This window comes from Oratosquilla oratoria, chromosome 18 (assembly GCF_046742065.1).
Source record: "Oratosquilla oratoria isolate Oo_2021 chromosome 18, ASM4674206v1, whole genome shotgun sequence".
NCBI lineage: Eukaryota > Metazoa > Arthropoda > Malacostraca > Stomatopoda > Squillidae > Oratosquilla > Oratosquilla oratoria.
In genome coordinates, this window is record NC_134794.1 from 55,348,640 (window position 1) to 55,372,371 (window position 23,732).

A 23,732-nucleotide genomic window follows, 5' to 3' on the forward strand; every position below is an offset into this window, starting at 1 on the left:
AAGTAAAGAACCATTGGCAACTCCTTCGACATCCACGTGTGCTGCTGGCGAGGCTGCCCCACCGCCTCCCAGCTGATGAGTACGCCAGCAATAGAGAGAAATTATTAGCTGGAGTCGTTGTATTGTTTTGTCTGATTCATTTGATTAACAATTTATATATAGAATTGATTATTCCTTTGATCTACCATACTACCATAATCCTGAATGAAAAAGTCCTCTAATGATACTTTCTATAGGATTCTATACTCTACATATTGTTTACAATATCATTCCCAAATGTCCTTATCATAACACTCATCATTTGCATGGATGATTTGAGATCGTTACTGATAATTACGCCGAGATCTTTTTCACTACTCACTTTTGTTAACGAATTTCCAAAATAACTTGTAATCGTACTTACTGTTATTTTTACCTATGTGCATTACCTTGCATTTACTTGTTAAATTTCATTAGCCACTTTTCAGACCATTGCTGTAATTTATTTAAATCTTCATTCCGCAAATTATGAGTACAATTACAGCACACAATTATGCTTTATTGAACTTATATTGTATGCCTATAAAAAAAAATCAAGTTAAAACCCAAAAATTCACCACTCACTTTTGTTAAGTTGTTCCCAAGACTCTAATCTTTCATTTCCTACATAGTAGGTTGATTACCTATGCCTATGGATACTTCAATGATCACAGATACCATCATGAAAAAAAAATTAACTACATGTAATATACATGTTACTTAAACAATTTAGTATGCAATAATACTCTTTCCAATAAAGTAAGTATACATGAGTTCACCAGAGAAATTGAACAACTTCCCTTGGTCCCTCAAGGAATAGAAGATGGTTTTTTGGGGCGAAAAATGAATATTTCCACGAAATTGTGTTTTTGGTTCTAAAAAATAATACAACTATCTGGCTATCATATCCTAGAAGCTGGAGTTGATACCATAAGTCTAAGTATTTATCTTTAATATTTAAAGGGCAGCGTGTCGTTTGTTTCGGCTCGATAATTTGTTTACACACGGGCATTTAAATCATGCTGTGGCAGTCAATATGATTTTTGCAGCATTTCTCTAGCTTTTTCGTTATTTTTCTTACAATTTTTATGTTGCAACTCGTGTATTATCGTTCCTCTGGCTGTAAAAATAGGCTCGTACACTAGCTGTAGTGGTTATAAGTATAAAACGAGTCTACTTTACTTTGTTTTGGTATTGGTCAGATTTAAACTTGTACTACTCATGTGGAAGTGAACTGTGTTCTATTTTGTGGTAGTGTGACGCTTTATTGTAACATAACAATGTCACGACCCAAAAAAAAGTGTAATTCAAAAACGGAAACTGGCTGAACATGCTCGGAAAAAAGGAGAACGTCTCCACAGTCATCTCATTCATTACAAACTATCGCCCATTCCCAGTGCGGTCTCACTAATTGCCGAACAAAACCGATAAACTGATATTTTCTTTAAAATGTGTGATTTTCATGTAATTTCACCAAAGAGAAGTTATGTTTTAGCCTCTGCAGTATGACGTAACACATTTAAAAAAGATAGTTGAAATAATTCAACTATATGCAGTCTATTACACTAATATCACAATAGTAAGAAACTTAAAAGAGTGTAGTTTGATCCATACCACCAGTGATCATAGACGGCGGGCTGGGTCGAATCGTAGCTGTGTTCGGTAATTTTGCAGAGGATAAAAACGTAACTTCTCTTTGATCATATTACATAGAAATCACACATTTTAAAGAAAATAGTTCAAATAATACATACATATACCAAGGCTTTTTCCCCCTTACAAGGGAGGTAGCCAAAAAGGGAAAGGCATAAAAACACTCCCACCCATTTCATCCCTACATACACTCCACACCCCTCCCACCCTCCCTCTCATCTGAGCACCTCCTGGATGGCGGGTCATCCCTGCACCCTGCCCACCGCCCTGGGTCAGAAGCAGTGTCGCAAGACACACCACATCCACAGCAAGGCCGCTTCATTTAATCGGCGACCCCCCCCTCTCCGTCCCCCCTTGCATATAAGGAGAGGACGGGGAGAAATCCCTTCAGGCTGCGTCAAAATTTACTCACACATACTACCCCACCCCCCTGCCCATTCCTCCTCATGCAATCACAACATCATCCATATACAACCATTCTCCACTCACCTCTGTCTTCCGTCCTCTCCCTTCCTTCCTCAACAGACATTCCCCTCTTCCCCAAAGCCCCCTTCACCCCATCCATCCACCTCATCCTAGGACGTCCCTCATGTTCACTCCCTCCACATCTGCCTTCCATACCTCTTTTACTAGTCCTTCTTCACTCATTCTTTCCATGTGTCCAAACCATCCTAATATTCTTTCATCAACCCTATCTCCCAGCTCCTTTTTCACCCCTGTTCCCCTCCTCACCTCCTCATTTCTCACTCTATCCAGCCTAGTAACCCCCACCATACTTCTCAGACACCTCATCTCAAACACATTCAAACTCCTTCTCTCTTCTTCTCTTATGTTCCACGTTTCTGCCCCATACAGTGCTGTTGGCACAATCACTCCTTCATACAGTCTCCTCTTAGCATCCATTCCCAAATGTCTATTCCTCATTACACTCTTTAATCCACCAAGGCATTTACTCGCTTCTCTCAATCTACATTCTACCTCCACCTTCACTCCACCTTTTCCTGATACACTTGCACCCAAGTATCTAAAACTATCCACTTCCTCCAGTCGCTCTCCCTTAATGTTCACTTCCAGTCTACTGCCACTTTCACCCCTTGTACATCTCATCACCTTACTTTTACCTACATTTATCTTTAGCTTTCTTCTATCACATACTCTCCCAAACTCTGCCACCAGCTTCCTCAATCCCTCCTCTGACCCTGCCACAAGCGCAGTGTCGTCCGCAAACAACAGCTGGCTCACCTCCCACTTTTCTCCATTTTCTTTAACCATCTCCAATCCCTGACCCACTACCCTAGCATTCACCTCTCGCACCACCCCGTCCATGTATAAGTTGAACAGCCAGGGCGACATAACGCATCCTTGACGAAGTCCCACCTTTACCTCAAACCACTCACTCTCTCCATTTCTAATCCTGACACAAGCTCTACTACTCTCATAAAAACTCTTGACAGCTCCCAGAAGCTTTCCTCCTATCCCATAAATCTGCATAACCTCCCACAGTGCCTTTCTGTCTACCCTATCATAAGCCTTTTCCAGATCCATAAAAGCCCAAAAAACATCCTTCCCCTTTCCTATAGCTTTCTCACCAAATAATGCAACCATATATATATATATATAGAAGTGTGCATTTGAGTACAAACCTTCCTTGTTTGGGTTTTGTTGGTATGTTCGGCTTTTATCGGTTTTGTTCGGTTTGTTCGGAACCATGTTAGATTATTGTATGATGGAACTTCAACTTGGTGCAGGTTATGATGGTGCAAATAGAGTGATATCTTTCCTAAGCTTGCCTCACTTCACTGATGCCACATACAGAAATTATGCCAAACATATAACTACAAAAGCCCTTCAGCACACTGAAAACATTTTGAAAAGGAGTAGGGATGCTGTTTATAACACTGGTCTGCGTCAAAAATGTTCCTGAGGGTTTCATAGATGATTCTTAATAAAATTTGTCTCCTAAATCCAAATCAAGCATTCATATTGCTCAATCAGGTCTAGTTTTTAAGATACAGACCAAGCTCCTTAGATGGCGATAGAGAGCTCAGTCTCTAGCTGACCGCGAGCGCGAGTGGTTGTGTGTTGCTTGCTCACTCTCCAACAATCCATGACTTTTCTCATCTATGAACAGTGTTTAAAGTGTATTTCTAAAACTTTATTTATCTTTGTGAATTTTTTTGCAGGCAAATACATTAGCAAAACTCCTTATATTTCATAAAAAATGAATAGAAAGTGTAAAAACAGTCCTGATAGATTTTGTTTTGTTTGTGGAAAGGTAACTTTTAGTGACCAGCAATGCACTATAACGCCGTTAGTAAAGTTCCTTTACAATGCATATTTTGGAATAAAGCTAGGTGATCAAGACAAAAACTTTGCTCCACATATGTGCTGCAAAGCCTGTGTCATAGCCTTAAGACGCTGGAGTGAGGGCAAAACGAACTGTTTGTCATTTGGTGTACCTATGGTGTGGAGAGAAGGCAAGGACCACATTACAGACTGCTATTTTTGCATGACAAATCTTAAAGGTGAGATAATTACTTTAACAATATAGTCCTTGACAAATCTAGAAATGTTTATACAAATCTTTTGGTAGCCTATTAAAATTGTAATTGTGTATAAAAATAGTGTATTATTCTGGTAGAAAAATTGTGGTTAAATTGTATATAAAAATTGATTGTATTTAAAAATTGTAAATTTACCTGGTATGAAAAATGTGTATAAAAATGTGGAAACGAGGGTCGAGTAAATTAAGTATGCGAAACTTTTTTTCAGGTGTCAATAAGAAGAACAAACACACTGTAGTCTATCCTGATGTTCCTTCTGCCATTAAACCACAACCACATGGTCCAGGAGTTCCAGTTCCTTCTCCACCTAAAAATACTGAGCTACAAGACAATATAGAAGATATAGAAGTGGATGACACTGACACTTCAGTGACATATCAAACTACGTCTACAATGACTTTGCCAAGACCACTCACTCAAGGTCAATTAAATGACTTGACTAGAGATCTTGGTCTTTCTAAAGAGAACGCACAACTTCTTGCATCCCGTCTTAGTGAGAGCAACCTCCTCTCTCAAGAAACTACATACTTTTGGTTCAGAAATAGAGACGAAGAGTTTCGAAAGTTCTTTGCAGTTGATTCTTGCAGCTCTTTGGTGTATTGCAATGATGTAAAAGGTTTAATTGAGGCACTTGGCGTTCCTTACCAACCAAGTGAATGGAGGCTCTTTATTGATTCTTCTAGCAGAAGCTTGAAGGCAGTACTCTTAAATATTGGCAATAAAATGGCATCTGTACCTATTGGCCATTCAGTTCAGTTAACAGAAAGCTACAAAAATATGAAAGTATTGATTAATACAATCAAGTACTCTAACCACAACTGGTTAATATGTGGTGATCTCAAGGTAAGATATATTTTACTTTATTGAACTTGTTAAATATTTCAAGGAATGTTTGTTTCTAAATACCAATGACAGAAGGATATTATACACATATTAGTTTCTCCCTACCCCTAATAAACTTAGTGAAAATTGCCTATGCAAAAAATAGAAGTTCTTAGAAACCATGTACATCAATATGCATCAATATGTTTTCTTTCAGGTTGTGTGCCTTCTTCTTGGGATGCAAGGAGGCTACACAAAATATCCATGCTTCATGTGCTTATGGGATAGCCGGGCGGATAGTCTTCACTATAAGCAAAAAGACTGGCCATCTCGAGAGGCATTCCAAATTGGCTGCCACAATGTGGTAGCTCAACCTCTAGTCCCTCCCAAAAATGTTTTACTGCCTCCTCTTCATATAAAGCTTGGCCTGATGAAGAACTTTGTCAAAGCACTGAATAAAGAAGGCCAAGCTTTTAAGTATCTACTGCAAAAATTCCCACAGATCAGTGATGCCAAGCTCCATGCAGGCATATTTGATGGTCCCCAAATTAGAACTCTGTTAAAGGACAAGCATTTTTACACCAATATGGAAGCCAGTGAACAAGAAGCATGGCGAGCGTTTAGTAAAGTAATCGACGGTTTTCTGGGAAATAAAAGAAGCTCAGAATATATCTCACATGTAAATGAGCTTATGAAAAGCTTCGAAAAAATGGGAGCTCGCATGTCGATAGAAATGCATTTTCTCCAGTCACATCTTGACTATTTTCCGGCAAACTGTGGAGATTATAGCGAGGAACAAGGAGAAAGATTTCACCAAGACATAAAGACGATGGAGACAAGATATCAAGGACGCTGGGACATCAACATGTTAGCTGACTATTGCTGGTGTCTTAAACGCGACGAACCAACATCGCTTCACAAGCGGAAGTCATCAAGGACTTCTTTCTTGGAAAATAGTTTCTTTGCACTCCTGGGTAAGCTCATAAGTAGTCTGTAAGTTTAAAATTAATTAAAAGAAAGTCAAATTGAGTCGGTATTTTTTTTATCAGAAGTAATTGTAATTTATTAAATAACTTATATAAATAAGGGATTTTTTAAAAAATGGCCCTTTTCTAAAAACAGTAGTGCGCTGTATCTCAAAAAACAGACCTGATTGAGCAAAATGAATGTCATATTTCAATTTAGGAGAACAATTTCGTTAGGAATCACTAAAGAAAACCACAGGAACAGAATTTTTTTTCAAACGCAGACCTGTGTAATCATTACAGTAGGAAACATCATGGCTTGGAAGAGGGAAAAGCAAACGTTGATGTGACATTTGACGGGTCCCTTAAGGTTAGGTTAGTTAAGGTAATTATTGCTTGTGAATATCAAAAAAAGTTTCAGAGAGGAAATAATTCTTTAACATTGTCTCCAAAATGATAATTCACTGCTTGACATGTGATCCTATTGGGAGTATTATGTGTAATGTATTGCACAGGTGTAAACAGAGAACAGTTTACAGTGGCTACTGTTATCTGCATATTACACAAAATACTAAAGTAATCAATCAGATAATCGCTTGACACTTGACTCATGACTGTGTCACCACTAAAAGATATCTTACATTTATTTGGCTACATCTGTACTTGTCAACAGTTAACTATATGATCAAGCAAAACTAAAGATTATATATATTTTTTTAACTTTCGGCTTGATCACACATGTGATTAATACCTATATTCATATCTCTTACAGGTACTACAGTTCCTGATGAGAGCTGCAATGTTTTGGGTGACCACACATATGGAGTTTCTACCCAAAGTGAAACTGTTGCAGAATCAGTAGATGTAGAGGTGCAGACTGATCAGTGTAGAACACTTAAAAGAGCTTCACAAACTCATGAACAAGTAGATGAGGTGAGTAAAGTATACCTAAGCTACATGTTATTTTTTCTGTTGTAAAGAGTGCCAATAGTCCTTTCACTGTTGCAGAAAATGAATTGATGTTTTTTGGGGGCTGCAATTTCTTGTCCTCAGGTCTAGCAACTAACAATATTACCGTGACTTGAAATTCAGGTGTAATGCAGTGAGAAGGGAGATAAAGCATTAACAATAATGTAGCCTAGAAAAACGAGGATGGAGTGTAGATTGAAAGGAACAGTGACAATGTACTACCAAGTACATATTTGCATAGTTTTCGAGCCCCCTATAGAAAATTGATTTAAGTACCTACTACAGATATGGCAGGAACTATATTTTCAATTTACATGCAATAATATGTCCTCCACACTATCTTCTTTCTTATTTCTGTGGCAATGTAACAATGTTGTAGAAGACGGAGCATTACACAACACCTATATTCAGAAAATTCTAAGGAATACCGAGAGTATTAAAAGATATATGGGCATGGAACAAAAGGATTTTTATGATTTGTTTGATTTGATAAAAGAAAATGTGACTTGCATACATTATTGGAGAGGGACATTTAGTGTCAAGAATGAGAATACACCACCAGGCATTATCAAAGCACATACAAATAGGAAGTTATCACACTTGGATGAATATTTAATGACCCTAGCGCTTATAAGAAAAGGATATGATTTAGGAACTTTAGGAGATCTTTTTGAAGTAGCACGAAGTGTTGCAAGTAGTATCATCATAACTTGGATTAATGTACCGTATTTAGTACTTAAGGACTGGCTTATATGGCCGACTGCAGCACAGGTGCTTGCAAGTTTGCCAACGATTTCCCTGAAGAGTATTCTGACACGCAAACAATCCTAGACTGCACAGAGATGTTCACAGTCAAACCATCAAATCCTTCAGCTCAGGCTGCCACATATTCTCAGTATAAACACCACAACACACTAAAAGTGTGTATGGAGGTAACACGTCAGACCACTATACTGCAGAAGCTGAGCTCATTCATAAAGTTGACCCAGGTGATGCCATAATGGTGGATAGGGGCTTCAACATTGGTGATCTAATACTCCAGCATGGTGCAAAACTACACATCCCACCAATTACAAGGAAAGCCAGTAAAGGCAGGATGCTCACACAAAGTGAAATTGCTAACGATGTGGCCCCTCATGGTAATAGTTGCAGTATTATGCAATATGATGCCTCCACCTGTGTAGATTTGACTGAGTACACAACCTAAGCATTTTAATTTGCAACTGAAGCAGTTCTTTGATCTTATTCAGAAACAAGCGAGGGTTTATAGAGTGGCAGCTATAAAAAGCTCATTATGACCCCATAAAGCTTATCTTTATCGTTATGTAAATAAAACTTGGGTGTTAGGGACCCATGTGTGAACATCTGTCTACCCCCACACTCTCTACCATGTAACTATTATCACCTATGTCATTTTAATGGATATGTAAAGATATTAATTTCTGTATAACTATTTATTAATAGAAATGTATGAATCATTGTGGTATGGTAAATCATTATTGAAAATGAAGAACACAGACTTTATTGTTGAAAGGAAATTTACAATGTATATTTAACTAATAGGATGAGGATAGACAACACAAATTTACTGAACAAAAGGGCCAGAACACAAGAAAAGCTGTTGCAGGACAATTACCCAATACAAGTCTTGCTAATGCTTGCACTAACTACAAGAGAAGGATGAGGATAGACAACACAAATTTGCTGAACAAAAGGGCCAGAACACAAGAAAAGCTGTTGCAGGACAATTACACAATACAAGTCTTGCTAATGCTTGCACTAACTACAAGAGGAAACATGAAGATATTTCAATTTTAAAGTATAGGGTGAAATGTACATAGTAAAATGTAAGTAGCATTAAAAACACACACACACCAAATGTAAATACAACACAACAAACAACTATATAGAAAACAAATATGCAGTCAATATGAAGAAAAAAAAGTCTTAATTATTACTTGCCTCTGGAGTTATTTTTTATCTGAGGAGATTTGGCAGGACAAATCTATTATAGAATTCCATGGCAATTTTTGTGTTGCTATCTAAGAAAGCTTTGTCAAAATATATCCTTTGCATTGTTAAATGTGGATTTTTTTTTGTGAACATCACAAAATCACACCAAGTGCAATGTTATTATTTTCCCCAATGGTTTCATGGTAGGTATTAGTGCTAACTATTTCCCTGCCACTAAGAAATCTGTATTTATTACTATTGGGGCATTTTACCTCTAGTAAACCCTTGCCACAGCATTTGCAACTGACAATGCCATCAGGAGTTGCCCTGAGTAGTGGATTGTCTTTATTTATAAAAAGTTCACACTCAAGAAATTTGACCTTTTTTTTTTTTTTTTTTTTTTTTCTCTTTGATTTATAGTTTCTTTGCTATTGGCTCCATTTCCTTAACATATTTGGTACTCAAATTTCCTTTAAAGCCTGAGAGTTCCATTATTTCTTTTACAATATAATTTTCACTATCACTGCCCTTGTAGTGCATTGCCTTATGGAAAGTTGTAGATGTCAAGGCTCCAACTCTCTGATTTTTCCACACAAAGGATTTGTACTGGGCATGTGTATTGGATTGTATGGATTCAATATCTGCAACATCTAAATGCTGTTTAACAAAATCAACAAATGATATTGAAGATTTTGACTTGCTAAATGCCCCTGCAAGCTCAATGATGGTGGGTGGCTGTCTGTTCAATCTATCAGGGAAGAGCACTTCTCCATAACATGTTAGTGATGGATGCTGAGCCATAAATGCATGAAAACTTTCCCCTGGATTGAAGTTAGGTGTAAAGGTACAGGTCCTGTAATGTTCTGAATGAGGGGTTATTGAGCATTCAGTTGAGGTGTCCATCCTGCAAATCACGAAATGCAATGAAATATTTATGCCAAGGCAAATAAGTTTTCTCCAGGGATGGAGAAGAAAATGTTGCCCATACACAGTAGAATTTGTTAAGTATAAAAGCTCACAATGCTGTTAACAAGATGCACAAATAAAAAAAAAAGAAGGTGGATGTATTTAAATGCTTTTAGTGCTGAATGCCGTAAAGATTCATTAGACTTATTACCAGAAACAAGTACCTTAGAATACTAAAGACATGCATTAAACTGGTTTCCAAACATTAAATGCAATCCACCTCCTTTCAGACCTCTACACCTTTCATGCATTAGTTTGAAGGCAAGCCATCTAAATTCTGAAATATATTGTTATGTCCAAACCTGGGATGGATTACAGGCTTGGTGCTGGGTTGACGACTTCAAAACAAAAAGTAAATCTGATTAAACTCTTACAACCTAGATAATATGAATATTGAGGACAAAGTATATTTCAATGATACCATTGCCTAATTTAAATCATGGTTGCGAAGTATACTGACACCATCGCAGACTAGGAAAGTATAGGATAGGTAGCAGCAGTCCCATAGGCAGCTTTGAGACTAATTTTTTTAAACCTGTCTGTTTTTTACTGTACCCAGATCTATAAGTTACACAAAAGATATATAACCATATCTTAGAAAAGTTTCATTGATATAGATCCATATTAGGTGAATGAAAATCATATGTTAGTATAGAGTCCAATGATCTCTATGGCCCATTGTATGAAGGAATGCCTTGCAATAGAATTTTTCACCAAGTGATTTTGTCTAAGACCAGTATGATGCTACCTTTCCTATACCTTCCTTGAACCCAAATCCTTCAGGATCTGTGCTCATGAACCAACCTTAGCAAACTGTTGCCATTAAAACATACCTGGGATCTAGATTGACTGCCTTCACTTGTTTGGTGTTGCAACATGGCTTGTTCCGCATACATGGTAGATCAGTATAGGTTGGTCCTGAAGCATGATCCCCTCTATGTGACAAAGTCTTCTATGCTAAACATTAGTGCCACAACATGCTTGCAGCTCCCATCATCTCTACAAAGTAACAATAAAAAACAAGGTGAAAAAGTTCTAATCAACAGTGAAAGTTCCAATTTCTGAAAAAAGTAATAATTCTCATGCACTGTCTACTAAATCCAAAATCCATTAAAAGTACCTAATCATTGGGTGTTTTGGGTTTAGTGCGTCTTGCTTTTCATGGTGAAGTTTGCCTTAGGCATCCATTTGGGGTATTGGCTGCTTGTTATTGTGGCAAAGTAGCATGCAGTTGATACTTTAGGGTCTATATGGGGTGCCCCTACAGACCAGAGCCACATATCATTTTGTCTATGATAGAGGAAAACTCTAGTCATAGAGAAATGATGACACTTCTTTACTATGACTGTCCTTCCGTTATGCTGTCCCCCAACCCCTTGCTGCTGTCCTGTAACATTTCTCTGAGTATTCATTTTCTGTGGTGGGGGGAAAAGAATACTGCCACCAAGTATTTCCACTTGGATCGTAAGAGGCGAGAAGAAAGGGATAGGGATTGGGATGAGGCATCCTTCTCCTTGTAGTCCCACAGGGGACATTCCTAAATGAAAAAGTGAAGGCATAAGATGGTCTGGGAGTTTTCGGACCAGCACCCTAAGGTTTGGGTCTTTTAATGTGTGTGGATGTAAAAGGGAAGAGATAGGTAGTATGTTTGTGAGAAGAAAGATGGATGTGTTGGCTTTGAGTGAAACTAAGTTGAAAGGGAAGGGTGAGTGTAAGTGGGAGGTTATGAGGAGTGAAGAGAGGGCGAGGTAGGGAAGGGGTGGCTATTCTAGTAAGTGAAGAGATACATAGACGTGTAGTGGAGTGTTCCTCAAGGATAATGTGGATGAAGATGAAACTGGGAAAGGAGATGTATTTACCTAGTTGTATTTTATGGGAAGGAGAGCTATGCTCGTGGTGTCCCGTCTTCATATCTCATTTTATCTAAACTATTTTTAAATTCATGTGTTGTTTTTGCACACACCACTTTCTCATCTAACTTGTTCCAACTGTCTATTACTCTGTGAGGAAAGCTCTTCTTTTTCAGATCTCTTCTATAGCTGTCTTTCTTGATTTTTTTCCGTGTCCTCTTGTATTTCTATCATCCCATTTTATCAGATTCTCTCTATCAATAATTTCTATGCCTTTAATGATACTGTAAATAGCTATCAAATATACTCTCTCAAGTTTTGATAGTCTATCTTCATATGATAGTTTTGAGAGTGTTGGTGCCAATTTTGTAATTGCTCTTTGTATTCTTTCAAGTTTTTTTTATACATCTTTTTGTACTTGGTGACCATATCGTTACTGCATATTCCAATCTTGGTCTTATCAGAGTGATTAGAATTTTCTTCACCATTTCTTCATCCAGGTATGTAAATGCCACTTTGATTGTTCTTATTAAGTTATAAGTTTCTCCAAAAATCTTATTTATATGTTTCTCAGGTGACATATTGTTCATAACAATGACTCCCAGGTCCTTCTCATTTTCTACTTTTTTTATTCCTTCTTCTGGGAAAGGAGATGTGGGTCTTTGTAAGTGCATATGGGCCTGGCAGTGAGAAGAGTGTAGAAGAAAGGGAGGCCTTTTGGATAGATTTAAATGAGTTCATAGAGGATTTAGGGAGAAATGTCAATGTAATAGTGCTGGGAGACCTTAATGCTAGGGTAGGAAATGGTCCAATTGATGGAGTCGTTAGGAAATGTGGAGTTCCAGGAAAGAATCGTAGTGGAGAGTTGATGGTGGAAATGTGTCTAGAAAGAGAGTTGATGATAGCAAATACAGTGTTTCGGAAGAAATTCAAGCATAAGTACACATGGGAGAGGGTGGTGGATGGAAGGGTGGTAGATAGAGCATTGATGGATTATGTAGTGGTAAATAGGATTATGATAGGAAGAGTTAAGGATGTACATGTGCTAAGGGGAGAGGGTGGGGGAATATCAGATAATTTTTTGGTAGAAGGTAAGTTGAGAGTGGAGGATAGATGGAGAAAGAGGAAAGGAACAAAAGTTAGGGAGGTGCTTAGAGTGAACTTTTTAAAGGAGAAGGAGTACAAGAAGAAGCTGAAGGAGTGGGAGGGAGTGAAGGATAGAGTAGAGTTAGGTGTGGAGGAGGAATGGGGATAGTTCAAGGAGGAGTCACAAAGTGTGCAATGAGGGTGTGTGGAACAAGAAGGACAGGAGGAAATAGAAGGAAGGGTAGTGAATGGTTGGATGAGGAAACAAAGAAGGTTGTAGACGAGAAGAAGCGAGCTTTCACAGTTTGGTTACAAAATAGGACGAGGGAGTTACTAAATGTGAAGGAGGATAGGGAGGGAAAGATAGTTGCAGTGGGAAATGCGAAGAAAATGACCATGATGAGTGAGGAAAATGGAGGAGAAATAAGGAAGGATGAAGTGAAGGCAGTTGTTAAGATGATGAAAGCAGGTAAGGCACCTGGGCTGGATGGATGCCATGCAGAATGTTTAAAAAAAGGAGGTACATTGATGGTGGACTGGATGGTGAGGTTATTTAATGTTTGCTGGAGAGAGGGTAGAGTGCCAGAGGATTGGAGGAGTGCCTTTATAGTTCCACTTTACAAGGGAAAAGGGGACAAGTGTGAATGTAGTAGTTTCAGAGGGATTAGCTTGTTAAGTGTAGTTGGGAAGGCTTATGGGAGGATCTTGATTGAGAGGATTAAGAGAGGTAGTAATTGGTGAGGAACAGTGTAGATTTAGGACGGGTAGAGGTTGTGTAGATCAGATCTTTGTGATAAGACAAATACTGTACAGTATGTGAGAAAGCTATAGGAAAGGGGAAGGATGTTTTTTGGGCTTTTATGGATCTGGAAAAGCTTACGATAGGGTAGACAGAAAGGCACTGTGGGAGGTTATGCAGATATATGGGATAGGAGGAAAGCTTCTAGAAGCTGTCAAGAGTTTTTATGAGAGTAGTAGAGCTTGTGTCAGGATTAGAAATGGAGAGAGTGAGTGGTTCGAGGTAAAGGTGGGACTTCGTCAAGGATGCATTATGTCGCCCTGGCTGTTCAACTTATACATGGATGGGGTAGTGCGAGAGGTAAATGCAAGGGTAGTGGGTCAGGGATTGGAGATGGTTAAAGCAAATGGAGAAAAGTGGGAAGTGAGCCAGCTGTTGTTTGCGGATGACACTGCGCTTGTGGCAGGATCGGAGGAGGGATTGAGGAAGTTGGTGACAGAGTTTGGGAGAGTATGTGATAGAAGAAAGCTAAAGATAAATGTGGGTAAAAGTAAGGTGATGAGATGTACAAGGGGTGAAAGTGGCAGTAGACTGAAAGTGAGCATTAACCTCTTCAGTACGGGCCTTAAATCTCGCGGGCAGCAGCCAATGCCAGCCGTACGACGTGTCGTAATAATACTAGCATCATAAAATATAGTCACCGCTTATATCAATCGTTCTCTCTTTCACCCGTGAATTTTGAAAACCATAGAGAATGTGATTAAGGTCAGATTAAGGAGAATGTCAAAACCCAAGGGCGACTACAATGAATATAATCAAGACGCCAATATGGCAGCGTCGCATATCTACTTGCTCCTCGTGCTGCCTACATATCTGGCACCGTATGGAAGGGGTTAAGGGAGAGCGACTAGAGGAAGTGGATAGTTTTAGATATTTGGGTGCAAATGAGGCAGGAAAAGGTGGAGTGAGGGTGGAGGTAGAATGTAGATTGAGAGAAGCGAGTAAATGCCTTGGTGGATTGAAGAGTGTAATGAGGAATAGACATCTGGGAATGTATGCTAAGAGGAGAGTGTGTGAAGGAGTGATTGTGCCAACAGCACTGTTTGGGGGCAGAAACAAGGAACATAAGAGAGAAGGAGTTTGAATATGTTTGAGATGAGGTGTCTGAGAAGTATGATGGGGGTTACTAGGCTAGATAGAGTGAGAAATGAGGAGGTGAGGAGAACAGGGGTGGAAAGGGAGTTGTTGTTGGTGTTGTTCCCTAGACTGTCTGTCCGAGCAGTCCCGTCTCCCCAAGGAATGCCACAGCCGAAACTGGGTTTTCCCACAAATCCTTTATTGAGTGTATGTTGTGTTGTTTGCATGCATGATTGTGTATAATGCAGCCTTCCATTATGTGTTGTATGGTATGGGGTGAAGTGTTACATCCTGTAGGGTTCCCACGGTCCTTGAAAATTCTGGAAAGTCCTGGAAAAAAAAGTGATCCTGGAAAGTCATGGAAAAGTCCTGAAATTCTGCCAAAAATCAAGTGGCCCTGGAATTAGGACTACCAGCTAAAAAAGTCATTGAAAGTCCTTGAATTCAGTGTTGCATGGATGTTGGTTGTGCTCAATATTCTACAGTGTGCAGTGTCTGCACCTATCACATGGCTATGGCATCCTTCCAGTTTCTAGTCTTTGTACTGTCTGTGGTGGTTGTACAAATACATCAGGCGAGACATCATTGATTTCTAGCTTGCCTGAACTTTTCAGGCTTTTTCTGAGGTGAGCGATTTAAATGAAAAAGGAAAGAAGCAAAAGGGACATAATTGGCAAAGTTTTCATTCTCAAGTGAGAATTAGAAATTTGTATGTTGAACTGAAATTGCAATAAGCTTTTTTATGGGAATAAGAAATTATTTGTAGTTATGTATACATAGGAGGCAGATATAGTAATGAAGTTGACAAGCAATTATGTATCGCCTTTTATAGCATTGAAGATGCATGTCTGGGTTTTAACATTAATTTTTCTTTTTGCATTAGTTTGGCATCCCAGAAATGTCACTTCAATCCACTCTGGGTGGAGGATCCACTGTTTTCAGCATAGGTCAAGGAAGACCCCAAGGATGACACCAAAGCATACTGCAAACTTTGCAAGAAGCGTTTTTGCATAGCAAACATGGGAGTTTCCACTCTAAGAAGTCACATGAAAAGCAACTTGCATAATAGGATCAGCCAGTCAAGGCAAAACCCATCAGCAATCCGCAACTTCTTTGGAAAGAAGCAAGACGAAAAGGCAGATGATGCTGCAGCCAATGTCACCTCCAGTGCACCAGTTGCTAGTACAAGTACAGCTCCACAAAGATCAGAGGTTGCAGCTGTTGTGTCAGATGCTGCCCTCCACGCAGAGGTTCTCTGGGCTCTGAAGCTTGTTATGAGCAACTACTCATTCAATTCATCATCTGATGTGGGCATGTTGTTCCCAAGAATGTTTCTGGACAGCCAAATTGCTAAAACTTTCTCATGTGGTGCTACAAAGTGTGCTTATCTAGTTTGTTTTGGCCTGTCTCCATATTTCCATGATCTGCTAGTGGAGAAAGTCAGAAGTGCGGAGTGCTATACCATATCCTTTGATGAGTGCATGAACCCTGTTTCACAGAATGAACAAATGGACTTCATAGTCCGTTACTGGGACAATGATTCTGGTCAGGTCAATATAAGGTACTTTGGGTCACAGTTCTTGGGGCATGCTCGAGCAAGCGACCTACTCAACAACTTCAAGGAAGGGACACAACAACTAGATCCCAAGCGTCTGCTTCAGGTGTCAATGGATGGACCTAACATCAATTGGAAATTTTTCAATGACCTGCAACAGGAGCGCAAAACACAGGATCTCCCAGAACTTCTGAACATCGGAAGCTGTGGACTCCACACTGTCCACGGAAGCTTGCAGAAAGGGGCCAACGAGACTGGATGGAAGATTGGAAACCTGCTAAGGTCTCTGTGGCAGGTCTTCCATGATACCCCCGCAAGAAGAGACGATTTCTCCACTATCACAGGGAGCAAGCTGTACCCATTGCAATTTTGCCAGCACAGATGGGTTGAGGATGCAAAGGTTGCAGAGCGTGCATTGCAGATGTGGCCCAACGTGGAGAAATTTGTGGCATCCTTTAAGACCCCCAAGAAGGCCCCTAGCACTGCCTCATTTGCATCAGTGAAAGCTGCCTGTGAGGACCCACTCTCCGTTGCAAAGCTACAATTCTTCATCTCTGTAACTAAACAACTCCAGCCATTCCTTCAGAGGTTTCAAACAGATGCACCCATGGCACCGTTCTTGGGACAGAAGCTAAAGGAAGTGGTTGTTGCGCTCATGGGACGTTTCATCAAAAAAGAAGTTCTGGACAAAGCAGACACCATGCAGAAACTGGCCAACCTGGACCCCAAGGACCAGAAGAAGCAGATGCTGCCAAAACTTGTAGATCTGGGATTTGCTGCTCGAGAGTCTGTGAAGAAAGCTGCTGAGAAGAAACTGGTCAGTGATTTGAAGGTCCTGGCATTCAAGAATGAGTGTGTGACACTGCTATCAGAGCTCACATCCAAGATGTTGGACAAGAGTCCCTTGAAACTGTCCCTGGTTCGATATCTCTCTGCACTGGCTCCAGATAAACTAGTTGCTCCTTCTACAGATGCGGCGACGAAGTTCCAGAAAATCCTCCAGATGCTTCTGAATGCCAACAGGCTGTCCGGGGAAGAGTGCGATGAGCTCCTTGCTCAGTACAAGGTGTTTGGCAGTGAGATGAGGCAGGAACATGCAGCAGATTTCAAGAACTTCACCCCAGATAGTGAGAGGCTGGACATATTTCTGGGCCAGTACTTTAAAAGACCACAAGTACAGCAAGCTCTGGTCTGTTTTCATGATGCTTCTCACAGTCTCCCATGGTCAGGCATCAGTAGAAAGGGGTTATTCTGTGAACAAGGACCTCCTGGTTCAGAACATGCAGGAGAAGACTATTGTAACTCTTCGTACAGTCTATGACAGTATCCAAGCCACGGGCCAGCACTCCACTGAGTTACCCTTCACTCCCAGACTGAAAAGGCATGTCAGGGCATCGAGGATGAGATACCAACAGTACCTCGCGGATCAGAAGAAGTCACAGACAGATAATGAGAAATCCTCAAAGAGAAAGGCACTACAAGAGGATATCCAGTCAGCAGAGAAAAAGTGGAAACTCTTGAAAGATAGTATGGAATCAATGACCAAGGAAGCAGACCAGCTGGCAAAGAAGGCAGAAACAGAGCATGACTTCACTTTGCTGGCTAAGTCCAATGCTTTCAGACTGAAAGTTTCTGAGAAGGCGGATGAAAATCTCAAACTGGAAAAGAAACTACAAGACCTCAAGCAGAAACTGAAATCAATGGAGTGACTATTTTCAAGAAAGAGCAAAGAATGAATTATACCTGATACTCTGATATATATATTTATATATATATATATTTTGATTTTGTAATCTAACAGAGGAAGACTGCATCGTGTAATAAAGTGGGTGGAATCGGCTGGCTGTAAGGGGTGGAGGAGGCCAGAAAGATCAGTTTGTATTTGAAAATTGTTTCAGATATTCCGCTCAAAGTCCTGGAAATTTGATGATTTTTATCCTGGAATATCCTGGAAAAGTCTTGGAATTTAGTTTTCAATTTTCTGTGGGAACCCTGATCCTGGGCAGCTGTTCACAATGCGGTCATCCAGCCTCTTCTGGTAGCTTACAAGTGCTGGGTGGTGGCCGCACCGCAGTCTGGCCAGGTGGACTCTGTCCTTTCGTGGGAGAGATGATTCAGAAGGGTGGATATCAGGGGGTCTGGCATGCAGCAGTGTGTTGTCTTTCAGTGTGTTAATGGAGCGGTGAGTGATAGTATTATGAATATGTTTCCAGAGGCTGGTATTTGGTGGTTTTGGAGGAAGAGAAGAGAGTATCTGTGTGTGATACAGGTCTTTGGGTGTTGTTTTAACATTTCTTGGTGTGTGTGGGTGTTCTGCTATGTAGTGTAGCAGGTGTGATGTGTTTGTGGTGGCTGAGGCAAGTGTTTGTGTGCCTCTCATGTCGAGGTGGTCCTTGACTTTGAGGACTTTTGTTTCATGGTGTAAATGGTCTGTAGGTGTTGTATTTGTGCAGCCTGTAATTGTTTTTAGGGCTTTGTTTTGTATGATTTGAAGGGTGTTGTGGTGTGTCTCACTGAGATTAGGAGCCCATGCAGGACTTGCATAATTCATCACTGAGCATATTCATTGTTTGTATATTGTTGTATTAGTTTGTTTTGTCCAAGTGTTGTTCCAGTGATTGACTTAAGTGCGTTAAGTCTAGGTGTGCATTTGTTTTTTATGTTTGTGATGTGTTGTTTGAAAGACATGTATGTATCGTATGTTACACCAAGAATTTTTGGTGTGTTTGTGTGTGGTATTAGAGTGTTGTTGATGTAGATATGAGGTATGTATTTGTGTTCTTTTCTCCAGTTGGTGAGAAGTGTTGCTGTAGATTTGATTGGAGCTATTTTGAGTCTGTTTGTGATGAACCATGTGTTGAGTGTATCAAGGTATGGCTGGATTATTTCTGCAGCTTTGTCTGTGTTACAATGTGTGCATGTGATTGTTATGTCGTCTGCATAGGAAGAGATTTGTATTTCTGAGGTGTCTGGTGTGGGTAAGTCATGCATGTATAAATTAAAGAGCATTGGGGATAGAACAAAGCCCTGTGGTACTCCATTCTCAATGTTTCTGATGTGCGATGATTGGCCATTATATGACACATAAGCATTCCTACCTGCCAGATAATTGGCCAGCCATCTTTTGGTGTTATTGTGCATGTCTGTGTTATATATTTTATTTGTTAGGTTGTGGCGGGGGACAGCATCAAAAGCTTTACTAATGTCTAATGTTATAAGAAGTGTTCTGTGGTGGGGCCTATCTGAATTGATGGAAAGGGAGTTGGGAGATAGGGTTGATGAAAGAGTATTAGGATGGTTTGGACATATGGAAAGAATGAGTGAGGAAAGACTAGTAAAAGAGGTGTGGAAGGCAGATGTGGAGGGAGTGAACATGAGGGGACGTCCTAGGATGAGGTGGATGGATGGGGTGAAGGGGGCTTTGGGGAAGAGGGGAATGTCTGTTGAGGAAGGACGGGAGAGAACAGAAGACGGGTGAATGGAGAATGGTTGTATATGGATAATGTTGTGATGCATGAGGTGGAATGGGCGGAGGGATGGGGGGGTGAGGTAGTATGTGTGAGCAAAATCTGACGCAACCCGAAGGGATTTCTCCCCGTCTTCTCTTTTTATGCATGAGGGGACGGAGAGGGGGGTCGCCGATTTAATGAAGCGGCCTTGCTGTGGATGTGCTGTGTCTTGCGACACTGCTTCTGACCCAGGGCAGTGGACAAGGTCCAGGGATGACCCGTCATCCAGAAGGTGCTAAGATAAGAGGGAGGGTGGAGGGATGTGGAGTGTATTCAGGGATGGAATGGGTGGGAATGATTTATGCCTTTTTCTTTTTGGCTACCTCCCTTGTAAGGGGGAAAAAGCCTTGGTATATGTATGTATGTATCCATTTGGTGCAGGAAAGATGTTACAATTAATCTCAACCTTGTACAGAGGTTTGGTTAGGTTGGGTTTGGTTTGGTTAGGTTTGGTTTGGTTAGGTCTCCATGGTTGTTGAAGGGAAGGTTTGTGGGAAAGATATGTGAATAACTAGTGTTTCTTAAGGTATGTAATGAGATACTTTATGGCACATTATTATAACAAATCTTTACTGGTTGTTTCATATGAAATCTGAGAGATTAAGTTTTCCAAGTAAGAACTTCCTACTGAATCATATCAGCCTATGTTATCACTACATACATTAAAGGAAAGCTACTATGTTCACAAACACATCATATGTAATGTCGATTATACTTACCCTATGCACTGACAGTCAGCAGCCTCAATCGTTCCTGTGTTGTTCATTAAAAGCCACACTTGGTATGGCTTTTCAGACTGTGCAGTCTGCCTCCTGCACAAGGCCCGTACATAGGTCATGTTGTGGTCCTCTTGCCTCAGTTCCACTTTATCAATGTGCTTCTCCATGAACAGTTGATACCCCATTTCTTTTTCATAAGATATAGCCCGTTCTGAGGACCAACCTCCCTTGGAAAGGCAATAAACTAGACATTTGGCTGATGTAAGGTGAGGTAGAGATGTTAAGTCTGCATCCCACGAGGTTATGGCAAGTGGGTCTGGAAATAATAATGAATTGCCGTTTATGGAAATTGTTTATCTTGAGGTAGTAGCTGTCTCATGGTCATTCACCTCAGGTTTTCAAAGTGGGGGTCCTGAAATAATTTTGAGGGGTCGCGATTGAGATCGTGCAAGCCCTCCTCCTCTTCCTCCCACTACCCAACCTAATGCGTCTATAACTCACTTCAGCAAGAAATGGCCGTTCTATGATTTTACTTACTCTTATTAGCATTTGAGGTAAGAGGGGTTGCAGAATAATTTTGAGGATCACCTTCCCAATTTTTTGTTTGGCAGCAATCTTCATCTATTCAATGATAAAATAACATTATAATGAGGCACTGATAGTGTCTTTTTAATTGGATTAAATATTTTGCAAGTACAATTGGTAAACACAATCATTCTTACTTAAGAAATAATATTATACTTTAATTTTCTTTTATGACTAGCATTATATTAAATATGAGTTTACCTACCAGTATTGGATATGACTCCCTCTACTTCCTCTTCCACAGTATCTGCAAATACAGTTTTGACTGACGTCTCACCTGCAAAAAATGAAAAAAATATATATCCTTTGGTAAAATTTTACTTTCGACCATGGGAGGAATATAGCAATAGAAAATTAAATAATAATTTTGTAAATTAAAATGTATCAACGTAATATGCAATTTTGTGTGCGGAAATGAAATACAAATAAGGTGCTAAAACAGATTTCTTAAGTAACGAAGTCGTGTACGATGTATGGTACGCCATGTTTGTTATAGTAGATGCCGACGTCGAAGAAATGAAAGGATAAATTCGTCTAATGTAAACTAAACTAACCTAACCTAACCTAACCTGTCATTACCTGCAAATTAGATGTCATCCGGCTCGTCCTCATTGTCGTCGTCGTGAGAGACGTGTGCGGGCTTTTCAACCACTCTCTCAGCTTGCGGAGTATACAGATTAATATTCAATTTTCTATTGCTATATTCCTCCCATGATCGAAACTAGATATTTACCGGGTAGGTTAGGTTAGTTTAGTTTAGTTTACCTTAGACGAATTTATCCTATTCATTCGATGTCTGCATCTACCATAACAAACATGGCGTCCCGATGCTATGCTACCGACTTCGTTCATTAGCATATTTAGCTTGTAATAAGGTATTTTCATTTTCATTTCCGCACAAAAAATTGCATATTACGGTGATACATTTTGATTTACAAAATTAATATTTAATTTTCTATTGCTATATTCCTCCCATGGTCGAAAATAAAATTTTACCTATCCTTTTCCTAAATGCACTATGGCAGTATTTGTTGATGCTAGCAAAACAGCAATATGATAGTAATGGTAATGATTCTCAATTATAAAATGCATAGTTTCATACTTTAAAGAAAGGGAAATAGCAAATTTATTCTTTACCAGAACAGGACAAGACTTCTCCAACTTGCTCCAAAACATGTCTTGCTTGTGATGTATCTGCTGTAATTTCAATGACAAAACATTAAAAACTAATAAAAAAAAATCTTGTAAATAATATATAGTACTCATGTAAATAAAGTATTTTAAAAATTATTGAGAGGACTCGATTCCCAATGATTGTAAGTTGGAGTTGGGGGACTTTGATTGAGGCAAATGCCGTCCTCTTGGTAACTTTTACCTAAAGTATCCATTTTTTCTTGATTTTGATAATAATGTTTATAATTGAAGTAAAAAAAAAAAAAAAAGTATTGAGCTAAAACAATCATATACAAGGCCGAAAATATCAATCAATATATAATTTTAAAAATATATAAAATACAACAAAATGTCGACAATAGCTATCGCTTCGATTTTTTATTTTTCATCCGCTCAATAGATGGCGTTGAAACCCCAATATTCTAGCGGTGTTTGGCATTAATTCTGGCTACATATTTTTGCTATACACCTTACGAACCCTTCCTGTCTTTCTTATATAGTCTGGTTTTGTTGTAGTTTGTTGCCAGCAGCCAAGGGCTAGTAATCGTACCGGAAAAAGTAAGTCTTCAATGTAAAATTATATTTTCTATACATTACATGGATTTGCCTATTGCTTGGTGCATTCAAATGAAAGTATATATAGTCGAACCTCGAAAGCCCGGACCCGAAATGCCCTAACCCTAGTATGACCGGTCGAAATGAACAAAGGCCGGACTTTTCAAGCTAAGTTCCCTATTTGTCCAGTAGGTGGCAGCGACGGCCATAAACGTGTACTCAAGCCCGGACCGGTCAAGCCGCCACCACTGTCCCACGTACATACCTTCCAATATTTACAGTGTTATAGTGCTATGGTGCATCCATAATTATGCCTCCCAAGCTACTAAAGCCTCGCAAAACTATTAAGGTGATGCTGAACCTCCAGCAGAAGTTACAAATATTAAAAAAACTTGAAAAGGGAACTACTGTGGCGCAAGTGTGTGAGGAATATGGGTGTAAGAAGCAGACCGTGTCGGACATCAAAAAGGTAAAAGAAAAATTACAATCTTATGCCACTAAATTCAGCATTGACGGTTCAGCCAGTAAAAGTGGGAGGGTAGCTACAAGAAAATATATGAAAACTGGAAAGATAAACCTATTAGATGAGGGAGTTATCAAGTGGTATCTTTCGCAAAAAAGTGTGGGGTTAAATGTTAAGGGAGTGGAGATCATAGCCGCAGCACAACAAATTGCCGAAAATCTAGGCATAAAGGATTTTAACGGAAGTGATGGGTGGTTGTGGCGCTTTAGAAACAGACATGGCCTTTTTGTAACAACACACGGGGAGAGTGTAAGTGCCAACAGTGAGAGTGTGGAGCCGTTTAAGTACCCTGTACATAGTGTAAGTGTAAATACATAGTAGGATAAGTTAAATTTAAACTTTTACTTTTTATTAATACACTAAATGTAAATGTACTGTACCATATCCTATC

The 23,732-nt window shown here is 39.6% G+C and overlaps 1 protein-coding gene and 2 pseudogenes across 5 annotated transcripts in view; 2 read left to right on the forward strand and 1 right to left on the reverse strand.

Moving 5' to 3' along the window:
- Positions 1 to 631: 631 nt before the first annotated feature.
- LOC143035231 (uncharacterized) overlaps positions 632 to 23,732 on the forward strand; it is a 77,596-nt gene continuing 54,495 nt past the window's right edge. For 2 of the 5 annotated variants that reach the window (XM_076202004.1, XM_076202006.1), the window contains exons 1-5: positions 632 to 1,269; positions 3,855 to 4,196; positions 4,444 to 5,078; positions 5,275 to 6,031; positions 6,795 to 6,955. In XM_076202004.1, the coding sequence (XP_076058119.1) occupies positions 3,893 to 4,196; positions 4,444 to 5,078; positions 5,275 to 6,031; positions 6,795 to 6,955 (1,857 nt within the window). In that variant the 5' untranslated portion in view covers positions 632 to 1,269; positions 3,855 to 3,892. Of the gene's footprint in view, positions 1,270 to 1,895; positions 4,197 to 4,443; positions 5,079 to 5,274; positions 6,032 to 6,794; positions 6,956 to 23,732 lie in introns of those variants that run through there. The other 3 variants (XM_076202007.1, XM_076202008.1, XM_076202005.1) reach the window with 2 other exon arrangements.
- Positions 7,199 to 8,198, forward strand: LOC143035234 (uncharacterized; annotated as a pseudogene).
- On the reverse strand, positions 8,951 to 22,478 carry LOC143034952 (uncharacterized; annotated as a pseudogene).